This window comes from Aptenodytes patagonicus, chromosome 13 (genome assembly GCF_965638725.1).
Source record: "Aptenodytes patagonicus chromosome 13, bAptPat1.pri.cur, whole genome shotgun sequence".
Classification (NCBI taxonomy): Eukaryota; Metazoa; Chordata; class Aves; order Sphenisciformes; family Spheniscidae; genus Aptenodytes; species Aptenodytes patagonicus.
In genome coordinates, this window is record NC_134961.1 from 5,314,271 (window position 1) to 5,341,810 (window position 27,540).

A 27,540-nucleotide genomic window follows, 5' to 3' on the forward strand; every position below is an offset into this window, starting at 1 on the left:
CGTTTGCTTGCCAGTAGGAGGAACCAGAAGAATCCCTTCCCCACAACAAGCCATTCCCAGCCTCGCAGTGAGCAACAGCCTCCCAGCCCCAGAGTACATTTTCCACTTCCATCGTTTTCTGCAGTTTGCGAGACCTTCCTCCAAGATCAAAAATTGTGATTCGATGTGAACAAATTATTGTCTTGCAGCTGTACCAAGATTTGCCGTCTCCTTTCCCACTCACTCAATTATTTCCTTGTTCATTGCCCTCATTACAGCTTGGCAGCCCTAGCTTTTGGGGGAGAGCGCTCAACTTCATTACATCTGCTGGATTACATTAGTGATCTAAGCTGCTGATTACAATCCCCACACAGGATATTTTCTCCTTGCTGTTATCTGAAAAAATATGGGCATCAGTACAGAAGAAAGGGAAAAGAAAAACAAAAAGCAATTTACAATTGAGGGAGCGGAAATAAATACATCGTAGTCACATGAGGAAGTAGTAACCGCTGAGCTATTTTGGGCACAATACATCATGCAAAAGACGATGCGTCTTTCAAGCAGATTTCAAGTCCAAAAGGCACAAAATGTTTTCGGAAAGTAAATTCTCACATACATCAAGTACCATGCCAAGGAGTGAAATCGGATGCTGTCAGGCATTATTTAAGATTTGTACAGCATTTGGATAAGGAAAGCCAGAGCCCCAGCTGACATAAACCGATATCACTCCTTTGGTTTCAGCAGAACAATACACATACCTAAAACCACGCAGGTGCTTACCGACTTTGTTGGATCGGGACCGTCCTGGATCAAGCACACCTGCTAGAGCAGGGAGGCGGTGAGCAGCTCTGGAGGTGTAACGCAGGCTTCATAACCCGCACTGGATGTACACCCTGTGCTAGCAGGTCAGTCCCTTGTTCCCAGAGAATCCTACGTGCCCGAAATCACAAGCGGCTTAAAAAATGCTACGTGATTCAAAACGAAACTGACTGTCACCCTTGGCTAGTTGTCCTCCTCTTCCCTGAGCATTCGAAGGTTACAGTGTACCCGAGGGGGAGGGAGCTCAGCAATGATCAGTTATTTTCTCTTAGGCAAAGGAAAGATGCCGTGTTTTGCCTGCTTGCAGGAGCTGGGGCTTGCAGGACCACAGCAGCCATCATGCGGCACATGGTGAAAACCCATGACCTGGCCCCAAAGCGAGTGTGCGCAGGCATGCATCCGCGCGCGGGAGGACTCCAGCGAGGACATTTTGCACCGACAGAGACAGAAGGTTTAGGCAAGGCCAGCCACCGAGAGAGGCAAACATGCCCCCATGGCCCTCCTCTCGCCCAGGTCTATTCTCAGAAGAGGAACAGCAGGGGTAGTAGGCTCTGAGGCTCCCGTCGTTCGTCTGGTACCACCCTGAACAATTGTTCTGGCTCCCTGCTGCTTGCACTCTTTGGATGCTTGCGGACAGCTAGTATGTCTCTCTCCCACCCCGTTTTGTTGTGGTTTCTCCCTTGAAAGCTGCCAGGCAGATTTCCTGAGCCTGCCAGTTGACAGGGCCCCACTGACACAATGCCTGCTGTAGAGTGTCAGGACGGCAGCTCCCCAGCACGCTCGCCGTCGGAGCGCTGGGGAACACTGGGGAACGCACCGGGAAGCAGCAAAAGCCGGCAGAGGCAAGGGGTGCAGCCCTGAGGGGCGGCGGGAGCTCTGGATGGAAGGCAGCTCTGCTCGGCTGTGCAAGCTGCTTTGGACAAGTACAAAATGCCCCTCACCCTGGCATTGGGACGGCTGTCTGAGGGGTGCAACCTCTCTGCGGGTGGGTGACTCACCTGTACGGTGGAGGCAGCAGCCCATCTCACAGAGGTGCTTGCCAGACAGCACTTCCAGAGGTTTTTGTAAAGACAATAATTGCTGCAACAGCCATGATTGAACAGACCACGGCTTCAGTTTTGCACGTGGGCAGTCCTGGGGACTCCCGTGGACACTTGCATGCTTGACGCCAAGGCTGAGCTGGAGTGATGTGCTGCACTGAACTTAAATGTTACCTACAAATATTTTAAAGGGTGTGAATGGCTGCAAGAATTAATGGAATTGCATAAACGAAGAGCAAGATGCTCTTGTTTTCATTTAGCAAAAACCCTGCTGAAAGTTTTGTCCGGACCAGCAAATCTCAGAAGGAGAAAGTGCCTTTGGTTGGCACTTCAGGTATCAGCCCCCACCGAGCAAAACAGCACCTGACTCTGGAGGATGTGCAGGATTTACCGCTCTGTCTTTGGGTCCGTGCCTCTCAAATGTCCATTCCCAGGCCACTCGGTGCAGGGAAGCATTGGGCATCGTGCACTGGTCCACTGCTTCCCCCAAATCTCCTCTGTCTTTCTGGGGGTCAGACAGCCTCCAGCAGGTTGCTGCCTGGTGCCAGGCTTTCACCTCTCGCACAGACTACCACACACATACATGTTCGCTGTGTTTATGGTGAGCAGTCCACGCTGGGCTGGACAGGAACCACTGGCTCTGGTTTGCAGAGTGAGTGATCTGGCACGGAACAAGACGAGTGGTTCAAAAGCAAGAGCTTCTTCCATGTTTTGTTTGAGCTTCCTTGTATCCTCCCCTCGGCTGATGGCTGGGGCCATGCTCCGTACGCAGTAACACGGCACATGTTAAACACTAACAAATTAGGGTCCCTGTAAAATTATCAGCTATCACACCCTCTTCTCCACCACTTTCAAACGGGGCTGGGTGTGGTTTTGGAGAGATGCCCTCTACAAGGACAGAATTACGCTTCCTTTGGTTGTATAGATACTTTATTTTAGTCATATTCTTCAGTCACTTTAATCTAGAACCAGTTCAGATCCCTGAGGAGCCATCGGATCCTTGGGGAGCCATCATAGGCACAGGATTGACCTCACCACATCTGGCCTGGTCTGAACCATGGCCAGCGCGCTGGGCCAGTGCAGGGTGCAAGTGGCATTGAAACACGATGACATTGCTATAGTTGGCATTAAAAAACCGCACTGAAAAGTACCTGCCTTGTTCTTCATCTCTCTCCAAGATATCTGAATTACCTACTGTGCTGTATGCACGTAACGCACACCGTACCCTGCAACTCTTCCTGGATTCAGCCGGCTTGCAGCGGCCTCAGGAACGGGCACCCGCTGCGGGAACTCAAGTGTCAAAAGCCTTCAGGGAGGGTGCAGATGAGTCCTCGTGCTCCCCTCTGCCCATCACCTGGGTGTGCGGAGGAGGGAAAGCCCTCCCCTGTAATTTTGAGACAACCAAAGCACCTATCCAGCAGAGCTCCACGCTGCACTGTCTGCCCTGCCCGATTTCCGAGATGCCCTCCACCAGGATAACCCCTGCTCCCCGGGATGCCCTTGTCCCCAGGACGTCCCTGCTCCCCGGGATCCCCCTGCTCCCCAGGAATGCTCCTGCTCCCCGGGATGCCCCTGTTCCCGGGACGTCCCTGCCCCCCGGGATCCCCCTGCTCCCCAGGAATGCTCCTGCTCCCCGGGATCCCCCTGCTCCCGGGACGTCCCTGCCCCCCGGGATCCCCCTGCTCCCCAGGAATGCTCCTGCCCCCCGGGATCCCCCTGCTCCCCAGGAATGCTCCTGCTCCCCGGGATCCCCCTGCTCCCGGGACGTCCCTGCCCCCCGGGATCCCCCTGCTCCCCGGGATGCCCCTGCTCCCGGGACGTCCCTGCCCCCCGGGATCCCCCCCGCTCCCCCTTGCCGACCAGGGGCCGGGGGGCCGCCTGCCCCGGGCCCGGCCTGGGAGCGCGGCCGGGAGCCCCGCGGTGGCCGCCGCGCCCGGGAGCGGAGCGCTCCCTTCGCCCCGGCCCTCGCCGCTGGCCGGGGCCGTCCGGGGGGGGCGGCCGCGCGGCGGGGGCGGCCCGGGCGGGCGGCGGGGCTGGAGCGGCGCCGGGTTTCCGCCGGGCGGGAGGCGGAGCGGGGAGGCGGCGGCCGCGGCCCGGGCGGAGCGCAGAGCCGAGCGGCGCCGGGCCGGGGCTGTCAGCGCGGCGAGCGGGAGCCCAGCGGGCCGGGCCGGGCCGGGCCGGGCCGGGCGCCGCCGCCGAGCAGCGCGCACCGCCAGCCCTGCGGAGGAGGCCGCCATGCCGGGCGGGCGCTGAGCCGGGCGGCGCGGAGGGGGCGCGGAGGGGCGCGGAGCGGAGCAGCGGAGCGGGGCGCGGCCGGGCCCGGCCGGCCGGCCGGGGGAGCGGCGGGCCGGGGCCATGCCATGCCCGTAGGGAGAGATGCCTTTTGGAAATGGAGACACTGGATCACAGCGCAAACATGGCGTCCCCGCGGCGCGGCTGCCCCTCTCGGGCTGGTGCCTGCTCTGCTCCCTGCTGTGCGGGGGGCTGGCGGCGGCCCGGGCGCCCCCGGCCCCCGCCTGCCAGCCCTGCGCCGCCGACTGTACCTGCGCCGGCCCCGCCTGCCTCGTCAACTGCTCTGCCCGCGGGATGGAGCGCCCGGGGGCCGGCATCCCTCCCGCCGCCACGGCGCTGTGAGTACCGCGGGGCGCGGCGGGCCCGGGGCGGCGGGCGGCGGGGCCGGGCCGGGTCGGGCCGGCGGCTCCGCTGAGGGCGAGCGCTGGCAGCTCGGCTGCCCGGCAGTTTAATTTCTCCTCGAGTATTTCCTTGAGCGTTGTTTGGCGTGGTGGAGATGGGACGCGTGACAGCAGGGACGAGCGTGGAGACATGGCAGAAAGTTTTGCCGTGAGCCCGCGGGGTCAGGGACGGGCAGAAGTGGCCCAAGAGAAGCAAAAGGGAAAACAGCTTCAGTCTGTGAAGTGTGCGGGCCCAGCCTGGCAGCGCTGCTCGGGCTCGGTAGCTTCAGCTGGGGTAGGGCTAGCGCGGCTGGGCTGATGGCCCCCGAAAGTCATGGCCATGGGGATGCGCTCGGCTCCGCACCTGGAGAAGCGTTTTCAGGATTCAGCCCAAACCGGGTCATCTCCTAACGTCGCTCGCGTCTTGCCAAGACTTGGCAAGCCAAGGGGCACGCCAGATACACCAGCGTGCGAGATCAGAGGCAGGTACGTTGGGCAAACCATAGGATGACATACCCCATGTGTACCTTAAAGAGGTGGGAGGCTGCTGCGCCGGAGGGGCCAGGGGGTTTTGTGCCAGGAGTCTATTTTCTGAGGTTCTGGGGGAAATCACAGGAAGAGAGAATGGTGTCGGGAGATGAGCAGTTGGATGTGGTTTAAACACTGTTCTGTTAACAGAAAATCCAAAAGGCTCAATTAGCAAGTTCAAGTTAAAAATTTCTCCATGAAAGTGCTAGGATGGATGACAGTTGTGTTCGTGTCCGGATGCTGATTTTGTTGTTTTGGGAAAATCAGTCAGAAAGGTATGTTTCTTGGAGGGGCGTTAGAACGGTCCGTATGCTCAGTCACTTAAATGAAGTTACTGTATGATGCAAAAAACAGACTTAGGGGAAAAGTGGGGGTTTTTAAAATTTATTTTTGAACCTAAATTTGTTTTCCTTAGGGAGCAACTTTTCTGTTCTTGAGGAGACAAAAGCATCGAGTGATTCATGTAGGACAGATGACGTGGGGCCCGGCACAGTAGAAAAATCTCACATGAACTAATTTCTACTGATATTTCAATAAGTTAAGGGTCTGCTTTTCTATTTGGATATTCTTAACTAAGTTTCCACCTTTTAGCGTCAATATAGATTAAGAGATATTGCAGAAGTTGCGAAGTACCACAGTAAACATTAAATTGTAGATCGGCAAGATGTATCTAGACTAACTTCAGGAAAATGTGCATGTCTCTAAATCCAGCAGCCAAGGTGTTTTCCAACTGTTTTTTTACAAGATATGTTTAGACTTTTCCAAACAAACTAGCCATTGTTTGTTGCAGAAAGTCCCTAACTGGGAAAAACTGGTTTTTATTAAGGGGTTTCTGATGCTGCGTTATCTGTTGTCAGTTAGACACGGGGATCTACAGCTCTGGAGGCTGAATATGCCGTTGCAACAGAGGTGGAACGTGCCAGCGCTTCGCTGGTCACTTGTAGAGCAGCCTTCTGAAGACTGTGACGATAAGTCCTTCATTTGGCTTTTTAAGGATTTGGGGTTATTACAGTGTGTTTCTAGGATTATTAATTTCAGTAGTAAGTGTTTGAGACTGTTTATATTATTGTTGTTCAGAGGCGCTGAGTTGTAAAAACTCCCAGAACGTTTTGGATTAGATCCTATTATGCAATGACAGATTGAAATTGGACATAAAGCTCTTGCAGGTCAACAAAACAAAGTGCCCGGAATGTGGGAAGGGGAAATCTGCTGAAGCAAATGGACTGAAACGGCAGGATAGTGTTACTGACATCTTCCCCTGATTTCGATGGAGAAATGCTTGTTTACAGCACTGTTGAGAGCAGTGCGGTAAGAGGAAGAGCTTTGCTCTGCTGAGGGATGATTGTCTTTGGAATTCAGACTGTAGAGTCATCTTTGTCAGCCAGCAGATCATCTTGTGTGTACAGTCACGACTCAGCTGAAAAAGTGTGTGCTGGTAATATTCTGATGACTGGTATAAGATGTGCTGAAGCGGTCTGCAGTGGCACATGAAGTTTACTGCCCTATTTGACCTCCTGACGATGGGAACGAAGGCATGTGTACGTACGTTGTCATTATAACCATGAAAGATTTAGAGATTCATTTCTGTTGGGATGAGAGGGACTCTGGCTTATGACACAGTGAAGTTATGCAAGCGGTTTTGTCTATTCATTTCATGTTCCCTTTATTGAACACTGACAGATAAAGTAAATAATGCTTTTAATGATTTGCTGTCTATTCTCTCATTAGCGGAAAGCATTTTTTTAATATCTCAACAAAACATTTATTTTTTATTAGTCTGAAACGAAACCAGCCTTTAAGAAGGCCGAGTTCAGAAAATTACCAGCGCCGAAGCTCCCTGATTCTGCGGCAGGCGTGTGTGCTTACGGTTGCACTCAGCAAATGTGATACCATACCTCTAGCTGTAGAAGTAAGGCCTAGGAAATGAGTTCCTCTCGTATCCGACATTATAGACGTAGCAACTTTGAAGAAATAAATGCCAGCTTCGGCAGCACTGTTACTAGGAGTACAGAAGAAATGCCCCATCCAAAGAATCACTAAGGAAATAAGCTCTGCTGCTTGCAGACGCTACATACCTAGCTGGAAGCAGTCTCCAGGCAGACTGAATGGGAATATTGGCCCCCTCCCATCGCCAGAGTCGGGTTCTTGAAGTGTAACGCAAAGTCTGGCTGGAATCAAGAGCAAAGTCTGTTTTTCCAAATAATCTGCAGTGCGCAACTTAAAAAACTGTACAAGAGCAACACGCTTCAAGTGGCAGGATTTGCACTTCTGAGTTTCTCCATCTGAGAAATGCTCTGATCTGATCTCTTTTTCAAGTGCTCTGCTTGCAGGGCTACCGGATTTTGTTCGCATTTACTTTGAGACTTAACTGTTTCATGAGCTGGTATCACTGCTTTCATTCCTCAACTGGAAATAAACCTCATAAAGATTTTCTTGACTTGCCCTTGCAAATATTGACTATTTCTGACACATCTTTAGTATCGTGGTACTTTTGAAGTGGAGATTAGGATCTCGATTTATAAGACTAGAGTTGAAACTCACTTATTTTTCCTTCATTAATGTGGAATACTATTTGTGGATGGGTAAGAAGGAGAAGGTGAAAATATCAGAGGACCTCTGCTATCACCACACTCCTGCAGAAGCAGAAGCATTGCAGATTTGGGGGTCATAACTTTCATCCAAAACCCAGTGGGGTTTTTCTGTGGATTTGGCAGTGAGCCCTGGGGTTACACTGCCTAGCTAGTGACTTCACCTAAGCAAACCTTCTTAAAATAAACAGATTTTATGATTCAGGAACCTACAGTCTGTGATATTTTAAATTTCAAGAGTTGGCAACGATCGGTAGATTTCGGTATTGTTATGTGATGCAGTAAAAGCCTTTTCAAGGCTCAAGGTGTCTTCAAAAGCTATCAGGGGAAAAAAAAAATCCAATTAAAACCAAAGTCCAATTCAGCTAAAACCACAAGCAGTGGCGTGTCTGTACAGTAGCGTCCAGTCCACAAAGGCAAAATAGCTTTACTTCTGTTCCTAGAAAAAACTTAAACAGCCTGGAATGTCATTCTTATGAGAAGCCGTATCCCCAGCGAAAACAAGGCTGTGTTTCTCTTCTGTAAGAAATTTTAGAGGGGGAAAAAGGCCCAAATGAGGTGCTAGATAAATATTTTGCAAACGAGATTCATTCAGGCTATGGAAGGGACCAATCACATAAGCGAGTTGTAACTATAGTTTAAGCACCAAACAAGGAGGCAATTCTATATTATTCTATCAGAGCATAATGGTCTCTGGTGTTAATGAAGTGTCACCGTAATGCCATTACAGCAATGGCACGAGCAGAAGGTCTGGGTTGTTCATTGTGCTCCTTCCTAAACCTTCAGAGAAATTTGAGTGCGGTTCCCATGAGTGAGAAAGTTGCCCTTTTTGAAATTAAAACTTTGACTTTTTTTGGTGGTGTTTAAAAATGTACTAACAAAAATGTCCTGCTAGGTAAGAAAAGGCATCCTCCAGAGAGGTGGCGTTTGAAGGCGTTCCTGCTCCATGGCAAATGTTGCAACTAAATAATCCCGAGCAGCATCAAGGCGTCTCACTTCCTCGACGCTAGCCCGGCATTTAAAGATTTCGCGATTTGCAGTTCGGTGCAGCCAAACCTACAAACCCTGGTAGTGACAAAAACCCGCACATTGAGAAACCGTAGCTAAACATCTCACAGCCCCACTGGGCAGAGGGAAGACCTGCTGTCTGAATGCCCGCTCCTGGCCTTTGTCAGACGTTAGTAGAAAGGAACACCGTGTCTCTGCTCAGCTCATCTTTTGGGGTTCCTTTGACATCTGGTGTATTTTTTACCAAGTACTGTTTGCATTGATTTTTCCCTGTATTTCCTGCAATTTTTAAGTTTATTGGTGGTGTCTTTCCACGTGTGGCTTTTTCCCTGTTGGAGTGAACAGTTTCTCCTGGGCAGGCCCCCGCCAGGTCTCTCTTGCGTTTCACCCAGCTGCTTTCATTCTGCTCCCACAAAGAGGGGTTTTAAAAAGAAAATCACTCGATCAGAAGGTAGGGTGAAATGGACTCATGGTTTGTTAAAGCTTCTCTCCCTGTTTGCCATTTCATGGGATTCCTTGTTTTATCTCGTCTTGCGGTTTCCACACTGTGGTTTCCATAATGCGTTTCTGCGTCATCCTTTCTTCATTTCTTCAAGCTTTGTTGTCCTCGTTGCAGTTCAGCTTGATTTTGTATCTTGTCTCTTATTTCCCCCATATGTCCCCAAACACTTCTCTGAGTTGTAATAGGTGCATAAGAAAGTGAGTGGGGGTGAAGAAGGACAGCTCAGGAGCAAGAACATGCTTTCCAGTGCCAGGGTGGAGCGGTCTGGGAGCTGCACAGACAGAGGTGCTTGCTCTTACCCTGAGGAGAGAGCACGGGGGAGTGTGGCACTTGTGAAGTAGTCCCTCCATAGCCAACAGCAAGATTTAGGCAGTTGCTGTCAGGCTCAGAGAGAAAATTTCTGTCTCTTCCACAGCGGAAAGTTGGCAGCTCCGCTTGTGGGCTGCGCTTACGGCGCTATTGCTATTCGGAGGAACGGCTGTTACCCCACATCAGCCCACCTTTCTCTCCAGGCTTTGCTGAGATCGGTCTTAAAGGCTGGGAAGCTACGGCGACTGCGGGCTGCAGAGCTACCCACCACGCTCCCCTTGCAGCTTCTGCCACCTACACGAACATGCTCTGCCAAAGGTCGCTGCCTGTCCCAACAGGAGGATGAGGGCTTCACATCAGACCTCCCCAGCCCTTATTTCTTAACCTGCCTTTGCAGTAAAGAATTAGCTTGTTTTTCATATCAAAGGATTGTTGTTTACTTAGACACTGAAGCTAAGTTGGCATCTCTGTTTGCCAAAACTAAAAATGTCAAATTGAAATATATAGCGTTCGTTTTTGCTTTGCAAAGAGCACAAAAAGCAAAAAATGTGATTACGGCCATTCCCATTTTTTTAAGGGATAACTATCATCAGGAAGAGCATCAACTATGTGCGAGTTGACCATCTGTAGCATTTGTGGTATATTATAGGGACCGTGACCAGTAAACAGATTCTGTCCTCACTTTCCAGCTCCTCCCTTTCCCTCAAAAGATTGCATCCATTTTGAAGATGTGCTACCACTGGATTTAAACAGAGATACTACACAAAGTGTAATATTCTTCAGGCAGCTGTTTCTGCCAGTCTAACAGTAAAAATCGTTCCCCTCAGGTTAGGAACGAGTACATCTCTCTGGCTTCCTGGCATCAGGCCTACTAAAAACTTTAATAAGCGGAGATCGGAGACGAAGTTTCAGATGTGGCATACGGTCTTATGTTATTCTGTTTAATCCAGCGTAATTTTTAATTTAATTAGCAACCCTTGTTAAGATAGTGTGATACGCTGGTTTGGTAACAGTACTTGATGGAAGGAAATGACGATGTTCACTTTGTGGTAATGAATCTCCCACCTACGGCATTTTTCAGGCGCGATGCATGTGTGTTAACCGCGTGGCCCTGCTTTACCTCCAGTCTGGGGTCTATGGGCTGCCCTCCGACAGCGCGGTGTTGGGAGGTGAAGGGACTCTCTCTTCCTGCTGCAGTCGCGCTGGCATATGCTCTTGAGCATCGCTGGAAGGCTGTACTCACTCTGACAGCAGACACAGTCTGCAGCAGCTCTTGCTTTTGACGAGCCTGCGGGACGATCTGTACTGACATGAATTCTGGATCCAAGCCAGGACTCAGCCAGCCTGTTCCTATTCATTTGAAATTGTACCTGGACACCATACTATGCTATTTTTTCTTCTAGCGGCAGCCCGCATATACAGACAGCTCCTTGTATCAAGAAACACATTTGTCTCTGTGCAATACTATTTTGCATGTCTGTTATGAAGTCATGAGGTCTAATCACTGGTTTGAAACTGAGATTTACAGGGTGGAGTTTGTAGCCCTGGCTAGAGCCTGTGCCCACCTCCTTGGACAGACACCACTAATGGTACTTGCAGATCCCCAGCAATGGCTTCTTCACAACTCCGTTGCAACATCCCCTGGCAGTACCTCGGCCCTGGCTCCCGCAGGATCCGTGCTGCGCTGGGCTCCTCTAGCAGGGAGGAGGACTTCTGCAGATCCACAAGCAAAAGAGCAGTTTTCCCTGCAGCTTTGGTTGAGACAGACAGTGAAGCCTCTTCTTCCTCTCCCTGGTGTGCAGACTTGTATGGGATTCTATAAACACCTTTCCCTGCTCGGTCACGGGGCACGGATCCTGCTGGGAATGGGTTAAATAGGTTCTGCTACAGCAAAGGCTTCATCGTCAGGGAGAGGTGGGAGTGGCTCTCTAAAAAGAGGATCTAGGGTGTGGGTTGAGTCCTCCTGAGGGAGGAACCCGAGGAACAGCTAAGCCTGGGAAAGCGAGAGCCCAGACAAATTGTGTTGGCCAAAGTTGTTAGTTTCTCTCTGAAAGCCACGCCTCGGGAAGGGGGTGGAGTGAGTCCGGCCTGGAGCATGCAGATTTTGTTTTAGGTCAGGTTGGTGATAGCATCTGTGTCTAGTCCCATTAGGGAACCGTGTGTGGAAGCTGTGTGTGTGATTCTTGCTGCACTGCAAACAGACCCAAGGTGGTTAGCTGGTGGGTGGCGGGAACATACTGTGAACACAGAGCTGTGAGTCGAGGGGATGCACCTTTTACCTTGTTGCAGTGATGTGAGCACATGGGTCCCTCTAATAGCTGAAAAAAACCCCATGATCATTCCTTTTTGTGTATTTATTTTTGTAGGGCAACCTCGTGTTGCTTGAAAGAGCGCTACAGAAGTGGCTATTTTTATACTTCTCTGTTCATCTGCTTGCCTCACACCTGGGCTGGTTGTGTTTTAGGGGTGGAATACAGCTTAGCCTTTCCAAGTGTGGCTTGGAAAAACCAGGTGTTTCAGGTCCTGTCTCCACTGCCGATGCTCCCATACGCCACGTTTCCAACAGTAGGACATCAGCGCTGGCACACAGGCCCTGGGCTGGGCACGAGGGAGGCCCTGCAGGGCTCTTCAGCTCCCCGGTGCCTGTGTGCTGTTTGTGGAGCTGTCAGGAGAGTTGGCCACACAAGCGTTAACTTCGAGGGGACGCACATGGCTCCTCCTCAGCACCTGTGTGTAGTCCAGTGCCGGCACCCTGGGTGTCTTGCTGGCAGCGGGGACCGGTGCGCTGTCAGTATGGGAATGTTCACGGGTTTTGCCTCATGGGTTGCTTCTGTGCTATTGCTTAATGGCTTTCACATGCAGAAGCTGCGTAGCTGTTTGTGAGCAGAGAGAACCATCTGAGCCACGCTCTTCAGCCAGTGCCAGGCAGTCCGTGGGATGATAAGAATAATAATCACGGGCCTCATCCTGCGATGCGTGCTGCCAGCGCAGAGTGTGTGTGCTGCATTTCCTCTCCTGGGGCTTAGAGAGCTAAGGGAACAGTTGGAATCCGCAATGAGATGCAGAGTAGAGTCTCCGAGAGAAGTGTTGCAGCCACATTCCCTCCACTTAGCTATGTTTCTTACTGCCTCAGACACCTCTGTTTAAGCTGCATTTCTTCATCAGAAAGAAGAATGGGACAGGGTTTTTGGGGCAGTGTCTTACCTTGTCACCCTCAGCCAGATGCTTGCACAGGAGCATTGTGAAGACTTTGTGAAAGGGTCTGTGCTCTGCCTGAGCCTGTGCAGTCAGCATTCTGTGCTGCCTGGAGTGTGGAGCTGACCCTCGGCAGAGAGTTGTGTTTCACCCCTCCCCAGATGAAAAGGGTTGGAAAGCCTTCTGGAAAAAGCGAGTTTTCAAAAGGAGGAGTTTCGATATGGAAAGAGCAATCAGCTGGCACCTTTAATATTTTGTATTGCTGTACCATCTCTGGGATCTCATAGCTTAGGCACAGTGCAGACACAGCAAAGAGACAGCTCTTACCCAAGACCTGCAGGTGGTCCAAGCAATCCTGCAAAAGCATAAGCTTGGAAGATGGGCACTTGCCTTTGAGTTGTTAGCAGAGCTGCTGCCATTCCGGTCTCATAAATGATTCCAGCAGGCCATATAGTGACTCTTCAGTGATTTGTGTCATGAAACTACCTTTGCACCTAAGCATAGCACAATTAAAAAGAAATCTTCTCCTATTTCCTAAAACAAAACAAAGCGCACATCTGAAATACGATGCAGGGTGATTCCCTGGGAGAAGAGTTTCCATTGGAAAATATCTTGGCTCCCGACCAGCCCTCTGTAAAGCGGTTGTAGAGGGCGGCTCATTACTGCTACCTGGGCGATTTTCTAGAAGAGGACTGTTACATAAGCAGCTAGTTGGTGAAGCCATTAGCTGGGATCCCTTCTCAGCTACTTCACTACATGGTGAAAAAAAGGTTCCCTGTCCTCCCAGACACAGGAGGCGACTGTAAGTAGAGGGCCACTGAAACGAACAGAGTGACGCTGGCCAGAGATTCATAAGTAATGAATTAAATCTGTGCAGATCAAAGGTTTCTATTAGAGTGTGGGAACGTTATTTTACTCCTACAGAGGGAAAACATGAAGTCACTAGCTTTATGAACTGAACTGTGCCTAGATTTGCAACCCCTGATTGCATGGATCAGTGCAAAGTTTGTATCAGAAGTCTTAAAAAATTCAGTGTAGACAAAACTGAGGTGGTAAGACAAAAGCTAGAAGAGGCCAAGGGTTAGACTGTGTTAGTCTTTCAGCTGCGTTAAGAAAATTTGCTGTAGCTAATATATGTGGTGGATTGGGTTCATAGCAGCAGTAAGTGATGGCTTTACTTAAGAAAAAGGAAAAAAGGAAACTGCTGCCCCTTTGTGCAGTAAAGCTGTTATAGGGCATAGCGCATATCAGGACAGCACCGTGGAAACAAAGCTTAAGCTGTCTGGGTGGTACTTGAGGCTCTGCTAGACGGACACAACACAATTCCCAAGTTTTAATTTAGAGAGAAGACACACCCCATTTTTTGCAGGGAGTGCCAGGAGCATCACTGGTTCTTGAATCTGTGTTTCATACAACACAAAATAACTTCAATAGCCCAACAGCCAGACCCTGAACTCTGAGACCCTTGGCCCTCACTGCTGCCCCTGTTGTCACTCATTGCATCCAGCAATTAGCCATTTCTTGAAAAGCTTTCTGCCTTTCCAGTGCTTGCAGGCGAGTAAACTGTCAAGGTAGCAATGTCACTCTCCTTGGACAAATTAGTTTCTGATTACACGCACAGATTGCATCTAATACAGCCACCAATTTAAGTTGCATTACCTTGGATTTGCTTTGCGCTGAGTGTAGTGACCCATGTTATGCAGCCAGTCAGATTGGAGCATTACTCTCTGGCATAGTTTAGAATTTGCAGCATTTAAAGGGTTAATTACAGCTAGCCATCAGATCTCTAAAACAAGCCAGCAAAGCCCATTGCTGCATTCTGTCTTCCTGTGGATTAGCTGTGACGCGTCCAAGCCTGTAGCTTGATCCCATAACTTCAGAGAGAACTGGGAGAGGAGACTAAGTTTGGAAATTAATCTCCAACACCCCTGCTCCCACAGGACGCGAAGCTTTGGGAAAGCTTCTCTCTAGCTGCTTGGGAAAGACATTTTGTAAGTCATCGGAGAGTCCTGGATCTTTTGAGGGCATGCAGCCCTACTCCAGATCCTCTCCTCTTGCAGGTGATTGGTCTGATTAGCAACATGGAGCACCTTTTTCTCCCTGTGCACACTGACTGCAACTCCTGTTCATTCCCATAGAGAGGGGAAATGGCAGTGGAGCCAGTGTTGTGTTTATTGGCTTTCCATGCAGTTCCTGGAAGTTGCTAAATTCTGCAGCAGCCATGGAGGCTGTGTACAGCGTGCTTAAGGCCAAGGTTTGCTTCCCCCACTGTCCTTCTCCCCTCCGCAATCAGGGAATTGAAGTGCATACCTTAGTTTGGGAAGAAAGCCGAGCTACTGGGGGCAGTGTTGTCTAACAGCTGGAACACAGAGGGGAAAGCGGGACTTCTTGGTTTTGTTTTCAGTTCTGACCCTGGTTGTGTGGGCTGGGCTGTCATTGATTCATCTGCACTCAGTCTCCCCTGTCTGAGCAATGGGGCTGGTGCTTCCTTGCCTCGCGGGAGTATTGTAGTGGTTATTTATGGGAATTAAATGCTTGTGGAGGGCTTAAATGCTTGGCTGCTGGATAAATGCCCTGGATTTCTAATTCCTACTTGCTTGGTGCTCTGCCATCCTCATGAGAAGGCAGCAAAACATTATCCTATACCAACTCTTGGGAAGCTGAATCTTCACTCCGAGCAAGGTAAATGTCAGGGCAGCAAAGCACACATGCGTACTCGTTTTGACAGGCTTATTGGTAACCTTGGTCCTGCCTTCCTGCCCCTGCTTGTGCTTCAACCCCTTCCTGCCATCATCCTCTGAACTAAACAGACAACCTTGTGCTTTGCTGGTACGTACTGTGTGGCAGGTACCAGAGCCAGCCGGAACTCACTGTCTTATCGTAGCTGGAGAACCATACGTTTTTCTTTTAAAGCATCTGAAAAAAGAGAAGTTTTGTTTTCTGCCCAACTTTATTTTTTGTTTCAAGGCAGTGCCATCAGTTTCCCAAACAGAGACATCCCAGCCCCAGATGGGAAGTCAGCACTGACTCCAGGGCAGGGCGCCAGCTCCTCAGAGAAACGTGGCTGCTCCCTGTGGGCTCCTCGGGGCAGAAGGACATGGGGCTGGGAGCGTTTTCCTCACCAGGAGCAGCCTGGGGAAAGGAACTGTGTAGCCCCAGGCTGCAGGTACAGAGATGGTTGTGCAAGGCCAGAGCCGTGCTGCTGGGACAGGACGGCCTGCATCCCTACAGCAGGCCTGCGGCCATGCTCGTGGGCCTTGCTCTCCTTGGCGGAGAGCGAGGACTGGGGTGGCTCTCCAGTGCTGCCAGCACCTCCATTCTTTCTCCCTCAGCCAGGAACCTTTTTACCTCAGCCAGGCGCCATTTTACCTCAGCCAGGAACCATTTTACCTCAGCCAGGCGCCGTTTTCCTTCAACTAGGTGCCACTTTACCTCAGCCAGGCGCCATTTTAATCTCAGCAGCTGCCATCTTACCTCAGCTGTGGGGCAGCTTCTGCTCTCTTGTGCCATTTACCACCCCCCCCAAGTCAGCCAACCCGCAGCTCAGGGGATCTGGCAGGCAGGTTTCTGTGGTGTTAGCAGTTCAACCCTGTTTCTCGGCCCCAGGCAGCACTCCTGGCTGCCTTCACCCAGCAGGCCTGTAGCAGGCAGGCTGTTGCAGTCACTGTGTCACCGTGGGGCCCGTCATGGCGCTCGGCAGCAGCGTGGTCTCACAGATGGGTCCTCTGGAAACACAGGGTTTTGTTTGGGCTTGGGTGAACCCCTGCGCATCCATTTCCTTTCCTGCCTTGCACCTCTGCTGTCTCTGCGGGCTCTGCATGGTCAGCATCCGCCAGGCACACAGGGCCTTGGTGCTGCACATGCCTCGCAGTGAGGCCGGGCTCAGCCGCGGGGAAGGGGTGCCATGAGCTGCCCCATGTCCTGGGGCTGGGCACCCTGTGGGGCTGAGCCGGCTGCCCTGCCTCGGGGCTGCAGAGCTGGGCCTGCTGACACCGCCGTGGTGCAGGTTCAGGATCAGGCAGTCGGTAGCTCTTGGCTGTAGTGCGTACTACAAGATCCCTGCTGTTAGTTGTTTGTTTAATGATGGCTGATTAGAGGGAGAGGAGACTGGCCCTTTCCTCCTCCTTAGGGGGTGCGTTTCGGTATTCCGACTGGGAGTTTGAGGATGTCTTGATCCTCTGCCTAATCAAACTTGATGCAGGGCATGAAGAGCTGTGTCTCTGCTGTGCTGCTGCCACTGCAGCCTGGAGCACAGCCTTCCAGAGGGAGGGGTTCTGTCTTTTACAATATGAAACACATTTCAGAGGCAGCATTTTTTTTTCTTTATTGAATCTAGAGCAAAAAAGCCCTCAGCAGGAGCTTGAGCTTACTGTTGGGATGAGACACAGGCCTATGGCAGGGATGGGTCCCAATTCTCCTCTGGCTGCAACTCAACTTTTAACACTTGTTTCTTTTAACTTCTTGGGGTCCTAATTCTTGCCGGCTTACAGGCTGTCTGGCAGTAGCAAAGCCATTGTTGGCCATCTATGGGTCAGATAAGAGTTTACAGTCAGTGGCAGTGTGTGTGGCAGAGGATCAGCACGAGGGCAAGTGTGAGTGTCTGGTGCGACCATGAGAATGGTCCCATCAGATTTATATTATTGAATTAATCTACAGAATTAAAGAGCATGGGAGACTTGTGTTGTTTTACTCTGTTTCTGTGCAGGTCACAGACAGATGAGACTCTTGGCGTTGCAGCATCAGGTCCTGGTTTCTGCAGAGGAGTGTTTTAATCCTTTCCACCTACCCTTTCAGATGCACCATGTTGTGCTGAGCAAGGGCTGCTCTTAAATCCCTCTTGGCCATCAGTATGTGCAGGCCATGAAATTCCCTGTCTGTCATACTGCAAGAACAGGTTTCTGGGTCTTAGGATACTGGGAATCCATGTATTTCAGGTCTCAATATATACAGTTTTAGCTGGTGTCTCCCTGGCCTGGGTGTGCACCGTGAGAGTCCTGGTGTTGAACAGTCTAAGCAGACACCTGTTGTGGTGCGTGGGCTGAGGCTGCACGGGTGGCTCAGCACCACTAATTGATGAAACCCAGGTGTGGCAATGGGAGCGCAAGAGCCATTTACTCACGTTTTACTCTCCATGTCAGGGACTTTGGTGACATGCAGTGGTGGTAAGTGGCTTTCAGCAGATGCCTGTAAAATTGTACAGTCCTTCTTCTCCTAGTGGAAGGAAATTATGAACTTTTAATGTTGGACCCAGAGACTTTCTGTCCTGACAGCAGAGCAGGACTTTCAGGCCTCTTGCCTACTGCTAGTCATTGGGTGATGAAGAAGAAGCTGGGGAGTAAATTCCTGACGGATCAGCAGTGCTGTCATCTTTTTGTATGTAAAGGCACCTGGAAGCCCAATTTAAAATGCCGAGATTCAGTTGTATCTCTATTGCATGGTACCATGGTATGTGTGGGTTTATAGAGAAGACCCAAAGCTCTAGGATTGTTTTTTGTATGTGTTGTGCTGTGAGCCCTGGGCAGGATTGGGACCTCGTAGTGCTGGGTACTGTACACAAGCATACTGAAAACAGACCTTATCCTCAGGATCTTGCAATAGAAATAGACAAGGCAAAAGAAAAAGGAAGTCTTCCTGTTTTTCAGCTGGGTAAGGCTGTAAAAGCTTTATGCTCGTAGAGAGTAAGGGAGTTGCCTGAGGTCATACAGGGAGTTTGTGTCCGAGCCCGGCACTGAGCCCTCCCAGTCTTCCGAGGTGCAGCTGAGTGTGATAAACACGTGGGCTTGCACGTGCACATGGGGCCAATCTGACATGAAGATCTTGCAGTGTGAGATGACTTGCTGGGGGTGCACATATATCTGCTGGGAAACAGTTGCTGGGTTGGGCTGGTGGAAGCAGTGATTCCTTTCCAACAGAAGCCCCTAAACTTCGTTAGTCACCAAAAAGCAGCAATGCATCCCGCTGTCTGTGCAGTGCAACGTGATATATAAGCTGTAAGTAATTGATTTACAAAGCCAAGGGTCATCCCATGGGGTAGGAGGAGTTTGGTGTATTTTGGATTGAGCTGCACCACCAAGAGCAGGTCTGCTGAGATGCGTGTGTTCAGCCAGGGGTTACATCTAGCTGCCACTGGTCTCTAGCATCTTCAGACTGGCAGAGCTGCATTTGCTGTCTTGTCCTAGTTCCAAAGGCAACTAGCCACAACGTGGCTTAGATGTGGATCATTTTGGAGCGGGGAGAGCAACACCTAGTCATTGTATCCTTTCGCTGCCTTCTGAAGAGCTATCCTTGCACTAGCCCCTGCTCCTGGTGTGCACGGAGGTCCTGCCTCTGCAGGCCTGCGTAGAGGCCATTCTTCCACAGTGACCTCCAGGAAGCAGGATTCATTTAGGTAAATTTGGTGTGACAAGAGGAACAACATTTCATCATGAATTTGTGCCGGGGTTCTGGATTAATCATTACTGCACTTAATGTGTTTTAACTCAGAGCTAGAACCATCCGCATCACCTGACCACTCTGCAAGCAAAACCAATGGGGTATCAGATTTTGGCATGGCTTTGCTACCCGGAACTGGGGTTTCTGCGAGGCATGAGGGAATGGAGAGCAATGGTTAATAGGTAGGATGGAGTTAATCATTCACTGAATTCCTTAGCTACAAACTCTCTCCTCCGTAATTTTTTTTGGTGCATTGCTGGAAAGGAAATCGGGGTATGTGAAGCAAAACCATACTTAACAAGTCACAGTAGCCCTGGTGTGTGTAGGATTTCTTGCCTTTTGCTGAGGGTGGAGCTCCCCTGCGGCAGGAGATGCTTGAATAACCTGATAGAGCTGAGCAGTGCTGGGAAATTTGATATATCTGCACCTTTCACTTTGGATGCCTGGGCCGGAGATTGAAGAAGGAAATGCCTGGCCTTTCACCTGCCTGAGACCCAAGGCAAAGATCTGTATTTTTCTTGCTGCAGTCAGTGGCATCACCAACACCTCAAACAGAAGTGGCAAAACTTATCTTAATTAATAAAATAGTGAGGATGCAATTACTTACAAGAGTCCAGCCCTGCCAGCCAAAATGAGAGTCAGCTACCTCTCATAAATCTTGAGATTAAAAATAAATCAAAAAAGGCCAAATGTTGTTGCCTTCTGGGTTTTGAGCCTGAAGTCCCACGTAGGAGACATTTGGAGGCATCTGTACTTCTCAATAAGGAGATGCAGAGGAAAAAAAAGACTTCAGCAAAATAGAAGGGAAGGAAAAAAGTAGAGATTATAATTTAATGTCATAATTCCAGGAGACAGCTTTAGGGAACCCACCACTTCTCTTACGGCAAGGCTGAATATATATTCTAATTCCCTTTTTGGGGTAAAAGCGAGTCATCTAGAGCCATGTACCATGGGACCAGATACAGGAGTTGGTTAGGATTCAAGCAAGGTTGATACAGGCTTTCAGGTTGCTAAAGAGGCAGCTGAAATCTTGAGGGTCATTTTTAGAGGATTTATCATGTGATCAGATGGATTGTACAACATTTCTGCTGTTTAGAGGTAAATATTTAATCTGTAGGTAGCCCAAGGCTGAACTGAATACTGTGCCAGACAGAGCTAGCCTTGGATCCAGGAATCTGAGTCTGCCTTCCAGTTCCTCCCAACCCTGATTCACCTCCCAAACACCACTCAGACCTTGAGAAATTTTATCCCTGAGCATTTGTTTCTGAGGCAAAAGAGAGTTTGTAGAGTTGGGGATGGTGGTTACAGGGTGGTTCCAAGCTGGGGATGCGATGTGCCCAACTGTGACAGATCTGCTCTTTTCCTCGGGAGTGCTGACTGGACCCAAGAGGTGTGACTGTAATTGGGACCGGTGGGTTCAGGATGTATTTAGTGGGTAGCATCAAATTCAAGTACTGTGAAGTATTTAATGGGAAGGGCAAGTTCCTCCAGCTCCCTCTTTGATTTCAGAGGTCTCTTCCGTTCTTCCAGCCGCACCTTCTCCACATGCTCAGCAGGGATATCTTACCAATATTTTTCTCATGCCTTCTCAGGACTCTGGTGAAAAATTGTGACTTGAAGCCTGATTCTGATCTGTCTCATAGCAAAGATCACAGTGTTGTTCAGCTGAGTACTGTAAACCCGCGCCAGGAGCACATAGGTGGGAGAGCAGATTCAGACTCTTCCTGTGCCGGTAGAGCTTGTGAATGCCAAGTCTAGCGGCTCGTGCCAGCCCCTGGGGTGTCTGCACATAATAGACGTGGACGGATTGCTTGTGTAGCTGATTGTTTCCAGTTTGAAACTACAACCCCTAATTGCTCACTGTAAGTTACCAGGACTCCCCACGTGGAATCTCATTAGACAGCATAGTTAATGGGAGAGCAGAGGAAGCATTTTAAAGTGTGTTTGATGATATGTTGAACTAAGGAAGATTTGTCTAAGAGTACAGATGCCGTTAGATGGGGAAATCTTGCTGTAGTTCTATTCCCCACTTAGGAGCCAGCAGTTGTAGGGTTGGGGCTGTTTTCGCATCAAGAAAGGTGGGTTATTACAAGAAAAGGATGGATTTAATTTACTTGACAGTTTCTTGCGCGGCTTTTTTTGAGACTTTTAGGATCCCAGGTAGGATGAGCATGCTGACCGTTTCCAGGATCCTCTGGGAGCTGCTGTTGTGCAGGGAGGGCCTCCTGGAACCGGCTCTGTGGTTGCATTTCTTGGGAAGTCTCTCCCATTTCTTTCCATGCCATTAGTGATGTTCCCAACCCAGTTTGCCTCCTCCATTAACATGAAGCCACAGACTGTCAAGGAGGGGGAGAGGTCGTGGAGGGAGAATTCTGAAATCACCTGAATCCACGGTTCAGAGACATCCAGTTGCGAAAGACTTTTCCTGATAGGGGAAAGTGTTGGTTCCACAGGGTGTTTCATAAACCACTGCCTGCCGCTTGCTTCCTGGGCCTGTCTCTGTCCCTGCTGCCAGATTCTGGCCAGTTAAGTGCGTGCAGTCAACCAGAGTCTGCCGGTCTCTTTTCAGTAAAAAAAAAAAAAAAAAGAAGGGGGAGGGGGGAGAAAATGCCCAACCTCTTGGAAGCACAGGGCAAAATACTGCTTTCGGGAGCATTGGCGCAAATGCAGAAGAGCCCGGCTAAGTCAGGAAAGGTCCTGCAGCTCTTTGCTGATGGCTGAAGCCAGCCTCGTGGGGGGAGTCACCTTCCTCCTTTAACTTCTGTAGCAGTGACCTGTAGCTCTTCAGCTTTTTCCTTCTGCCATTCTGTCTTACCCTGCCACATCAGTTGCAGTTGCCCTTTATCTGAAAGAAAGCCACATTTACACATCCCTTTTGCTCACTGAGTCAGGGAATGCAGCAGCTTGTCCCTACACCTCTTCAGTCACAGATTTGCTGGTGAACTCCTATCCCTGCCCTGCGCACATCCAGCACACTGTTTATCGCTCACCTGTTACTCTGCTGCTCTGTTCTGCTCTCCTGTCTGCCATGACAGGCAGATGGAGCAAAAAAAAAGCCAAAAGAGAATGAAAAATAATGGTGTTAGTCATGCTGCAGAACGCGTTAGCAGTTCAACAATGGCCTTAAACACCTAGTGGGATCCAATTTAAACCCATAAAAGTGAGGAAGTTCAGACTGGGAGCCTGTCCTTCTACCTGTGTAGGCAGCCATGCGTGTAGTAGCTGTGGCACAAGCAGGCTGGGAAGGCGTTGAGATTTTTTTTTTTACTTCATTAAACAATTGTAATTTGTTTCCAAGGATTTGTTTTTATTGCTCCTCCTATTTCATGCAGCAGGAAATAAAAAAACCCCAAACAACCAAGCACACAAGACACCTCAGATGCAAATTTTTATTTGCTCAAATTACGCTGAATGTAGGAGCTGGGATTCCAGGTAGCTTCACAAAAATGTCATAATAGTTGGTGATTCTGAATGTAATAAAAATATATTAAGTCTATGCTCAGGCATCTGAGATCAGGAGATCTGCCTTTGTGTGATACATGAGAATGCTCTTCACAAGTACAAACCCCCTTTTGCATTTACAACCGAGGCCTGAGCATGGGCAAGTAATGGTTATCTCGCTTCTAGTGTATTGCCTTCCCTCTTCACTTCATCTGCTGTAAACCTTGGCATAATCCCTCTATCTTAGGTGGCTTCCAAACCCTGGAGGAGCTGGGGAGCTGGCCTGCCTATGCAGGACCCAAAATGCCTAATAAACTTCAGTCACCCCTCACTCTCCCCGAGTCTCTCCTTTCTAGGATATTGGAAGAGTCTCAGCCCCTTGGTGAGGAGCGAGGACGGAGCTTTGCGAATGTCCCGCCGCATCTCTGAGCATTGCAGCAGCAGCCAGCCCTGGTGCGGGTCCCTCCGTGTGTGTATGCATGCGTGTGCTAACTGGGAGGACTCTGCAGTAGGAAGCGTTTGCCAGACATGGCAGGCAGCTCTCAAGAGTTTTCTTGGCAGGAGGGTGTGGAAAATGTTGGAAAGGAAAAATGGAGCAAAGGCAGTCTGTAGCTCAGTCTGCCTCGAGATCAGATGTGTGCGCAAGGCTGGGGAGCTCTGCATCATATGCTCCTCGGTCCCCCTGCCTGTATGAAATCCCTCTTCATTCACTGCTGTACTTATAATCCCTACACGCTCCTAATTTTATTTTATTTTATTTTGAGGGAAACAGTAGCTCTTTGATAGCCTTCCAAGGGATAAGATGGGACAGACAGACTACTTATCGGGAAAAGACTCGGGTCTTTGTCTTTCTGAACCCACCGACTAACACAAGGCACAGCTTCCAGGAAGTCTAAGCTGCTGTTTGTATTGAGAGACAGACAGGGGGGTGCAATCAGTGTGGGTTGATGCTGTTTGAATAGGCATGACTGGGCAGCAATCCCAGCATGACTTGGCCAAATAAGGGACTGTTTTTGTCTTTTAGTGCGTGACCCAGGACCTTTTCTGACCACAGGTGCCCGGGCCATGGTTTCCCCGTCTGCTGGAAAGCAGGATTCCCAGCAGCTCTGCTCTCCCAGGCATGCACAAGGTCCCCGGCAGTCTGTTGGAGCAGCATGGCCCTGAGCTGAGTTGAGGGATGGCACAGACATTCTGCCCTGTTGGCTGCTGCTAAAGAGGGGATGCTCCAGCACTTGTCGTTGTCCCGGAGAGATCTGTGTTTAGTCTTGTCAGCAGAAAGCAGCACCTCTCCTCTGACAGATCTGCAGAGAGCAGACCGTGGATCATAGTCTACCTTTCCTCACATCAGCAGCATGACGGAGGATTCAGTTCTTGCTCCATGGCATCCCTTTCCTAGTGCACTGGCGATTCTTTCCATCTTAAACTCTGCTTTAAAGCTGGATTGCACCCTTAAAGAGCAGCGGCTGTATTTCAGGGGTAGATTACATAATCCCTGTGCACGGAGCGTGCTTCAGTGAGTTAAGTTGGTGATGTCCTTTTGGATCCGAGAGGAAGAGGGGTGCTATGGAAACGTAATTTATTATTACATGGGAATGAAATTTGTTATTTCGCTCTTCTGCCTCAGTTTGTGATTACACCATGGAGCAATTTTTAGCCTTGGCAAGAAGGTGATTTAACACAAGACCAAAGATGCTGCTTAACTCAGCGTCTACCATAAATCCTGAGAAACGATGATGCCGTCTGAGGCTCGGTGCGCCTCGAGAACTGGGCAAATGTTCTTTCTGCCAGCAGAGCTGATGTAAGGTCTGATTTATGAATGTGATACTTCTTGACATTGCCGTGGTGTCCAAAGATTACCAAGGATGTTTACCGAAACCCTCCAGAGTCTCCGTATGGAGCCTAAGAAGGGATCAGACTGAATTTACATGTCCTGCTGTGCCAAGCCTGCTCTTGGTAACCTTCCAGTCTCTGCGGTACTTGGAGAAGAGGCAGTGGATGGTGCTAGCAGGGCGCAGAGCACGCTGGTGCTTGCTTCGCCTGCCACACAGCACGGGAGAGCAGGCCACATGCCTCCGCTTCTTGGGGGCACTCTGTCCTTAGTATTTTATTGGGCTTGGCATTGCTTGGGTTCATGCTCTTCTTTCCATTTTAAACAAAGCAAATTTACTGGTGGTTGTTATTTACCGATAACACCCTCTTACACAATCACCCTTGTGGTTTTTTATCGTCAGCTTATGAAGAATAGGGTAGAGTAATTTTGTATTTAATTGTTAAATCAAGACAGTTGCCTGAACCTGAAGCGAAGCATCAGCCTCCCCAAAGACTCCTCAACCAGCCCTGTCAGTGTTTCATTTTGAGTAGCACTGTGCCAGAGAGGGGACTCAACTTTGGGTTTCTGTTTTACTCAACAGACAGTGAAACAACAACAACAAAATTGATTTGTTTCCAGTAGAAAAAAATCTATGAAGTGGAAGGGGTGTGACTTTTTTTTTTCGATTGTCTGTCTCTGCTCCAGTGACATCTGCCCTGATGGGTCTCTGATGGTTCGTTTCTCCTTTCCTGGTGTGTGCTTTGACGACTGTGTGATGTGCAATGGCCCTGGGTGTTAGACAGCAGGAAATGCCTGTTGTTAAGGTGAATCGTCAGAGGACCTGTGCCTGGGAGCTTTGGAGAAAACCTGAATTGAGGAAGACTTAAGCTGACTAATCAAGAAAAGATTTCTGAGAGGAAGAATCAGCTCCTGGGGAAAAGCCCCTTTGCTGCAGCCATTTGAAACTTGGAGTGGAGGAGAGACCAGGCAGGCTGTGCTGGGGCAGACCTTCATGTACCCGTGCTCTGTTCCCTGCGAGCCTTCAGCGCCTGGCCTCCACGCTGGGTTGCTTCGGTGAGGGGGGCAGGTGGGAGCACCACGGGGTGCTGAGCCCCTGAGCCACTGTGTCAGTCCCAGCGTGTGCTTGCATGGGGAGTAGGCAATAATTTTAACAGATTTTACAGTTTGACGTGCCTGTACGTATTGACCTGGGAAAGAAATGTCTCTTGGCTTTGCATATGAAAAGAAAAAAAGAAAAGTACATAGTATAGGCTGCCGTTGGTGAGATTCACCCCTGGGCACAGAGCCAGCACAAACATGGCCCATGAAACCACTTCAGCCTTATTCTGAGGTCTTGAGGGGGACAGGAGTGTTTTGCAGGCATTGTTCTGGTCTTGTACATGGGGGAATGCTTAGCCCTGGCTAGCTGAACCACAGCAGTCTTCGCTTGGGACTTCTCACCAGGGCTGTGGCACACAGTGTCTTGAGCAGATGCAGAAACCAAACCGTGGACTCTGGGATGTCCCCTGCCTGTTCCTGCTAATATGATTAAGAAATTGGGGTAAAAAGCATCGCAAAAGCTGCAGGGAAGGGATGCTTGCCAGAAAGAAAGAATAATTAAAGAAAAAGGGTGGCTGTAGTAGAAGAAAAAATGCTGATTGTGAATCATCAACTGTCCATGACTTTCCTGCTGTAAAAGGTTGAATGGTCCAGTCTGTGTATTTGTGCTGGCAGTGAGTGATCTCTACAATAACAGCCATACCCTGTTTAGCTTTGCTACTACTTGGAGGATCTGTGCCAGGACTTATTGGAATCCCCCAGGCAGGCATTTAGAAGGTCTTTTGAAATTGAGGGGGGTGGTGGGAGCTAAAACCCCTACTCAGTCTCCAGAGAAATTGGCTTTGTTTAAAAAAAAAATCCACAGTAGGACGCTGAAGTGTGGTGAGATGTGTAATAGGACAGCTTTTAATGTGATCAGGAAAGGAATACCTCCCAGTAGTATTTGCAGGTATTAAATCATTAGGAAGATTAGCAGAGTTGCAAGGCCTTTTTTTTTCCCTGGACAGTTTATTCCATATAATGGTGTTTTAAAAAGAGGATTATGGGCATTGGTCCTGTGGGAGAAAGGAACAGACACTGAAGTGATCTTCCCTTTAACAGATCACTGACATGACCTTTAGTCTGAAGTGAATGAAATTATCCTTTCTGTGATACCCTCACAACAAAATCAGACCAACTGTGTCTCCGTTATGTGTTTAATTTGAGGGAGAGACATCCCATTTCCAAAGTTGATCAGTGAAAGGAGTCTGCAGAAACAGGCACCTCCTTGTGAGGAGGGGGATGTGGGTACAGCTAGCCTGTCGCACCAGCTGCTGTGCCCACTGTGGTTCCTCTAGGAAGCAGACTGGGACCTCTGAGCCTCTTTCCTGTAGGCTATGGAATGGCTGCTGTGATTTCCTCCTATTTTTCCCCAGGCTAAGTTGAAACAGATATTCTAGAAATACCGTGCTCCTGACCTGAGAGCACATGTGACTTGTGTACACGTATGGATAATATATATGCCAGGACAGGGGGTGATGCCTGGCACTAAGCTGTGGAAGTTGTGAAGGATCAGGGTGTCTTTCCCCAAGGAAGCATGGAAGTTCTCCCCCAAGAAGCACTCAACTTCTGCTTTCTCAGCCGGTGGTGGCTTTTGAAGGCAGTCCCAGCTTCTCCACTTGGGGACTGCAGTATGAGCGCTTCTAGGCAGCAGGTAGTAGGAAGAGTCTGCCGTTGCTGAAGGTCTTGCGGGCTGCGGTAAAGCAGCACAGAAGCTGTGTCACAGCCAGCAGAGGCAAGCCCAAGAGGGTCTTTGACTGCGCCAGAGGTCACAGGTCAATTGTTTTCATTGCTCTGGACAGGTAGAGGTCAGTCCATGTCAAGGGGGAGAGTTGAGCTGAGGGGAGCGGTGTAAAAGCAGGTTATCTTGAGGTCAGTTGCATCGTTCAAGGATAAGCTGATGACTTGACCGGAGCATTCTTCCAGAGCTCTTTCCAGGGATCTGTCCTTTGGTCTCCACCCCGTTACCTCCAGATATGTTGCGTAGTGGATTTATCAGCCATTAATATTTGGCAGAAGTGTGGACAGTTATTCGTCCCAGGCAGATCATGTTAAAGTTTTGGCTCTCTCCTATCTGGAGTTTAAATTTTCCAAGCAATGGGTAGGGAGGTAGATGTGC

At 49.7% G+C, this 27,540-nt stretch overlaps 1 protein-coding gene across 1 annotated transcript in view; it reads left to right on the top strand.

Annotated features, from left to right (window-relative positions):
* The first annotated feature begins 4,214 nt into the window (after positions 1–4,214).
* Positions 4,215–27,540, top strand: part of PKD1 (polycystin 1, transient receptor potential channel interacting) — a 99,985-nt gene continuing 76,659 nt past the window's right edge. The window contains exon 1 of the mRNA XM_076351440.1: positions 4,215–4,468. Coding sequence (XP_076207555.1) covers positions 4,215–4,468 — 254 coding nt within the window. The remainder of the gene's footprint in view (positions 4,469–27,540) is intronic.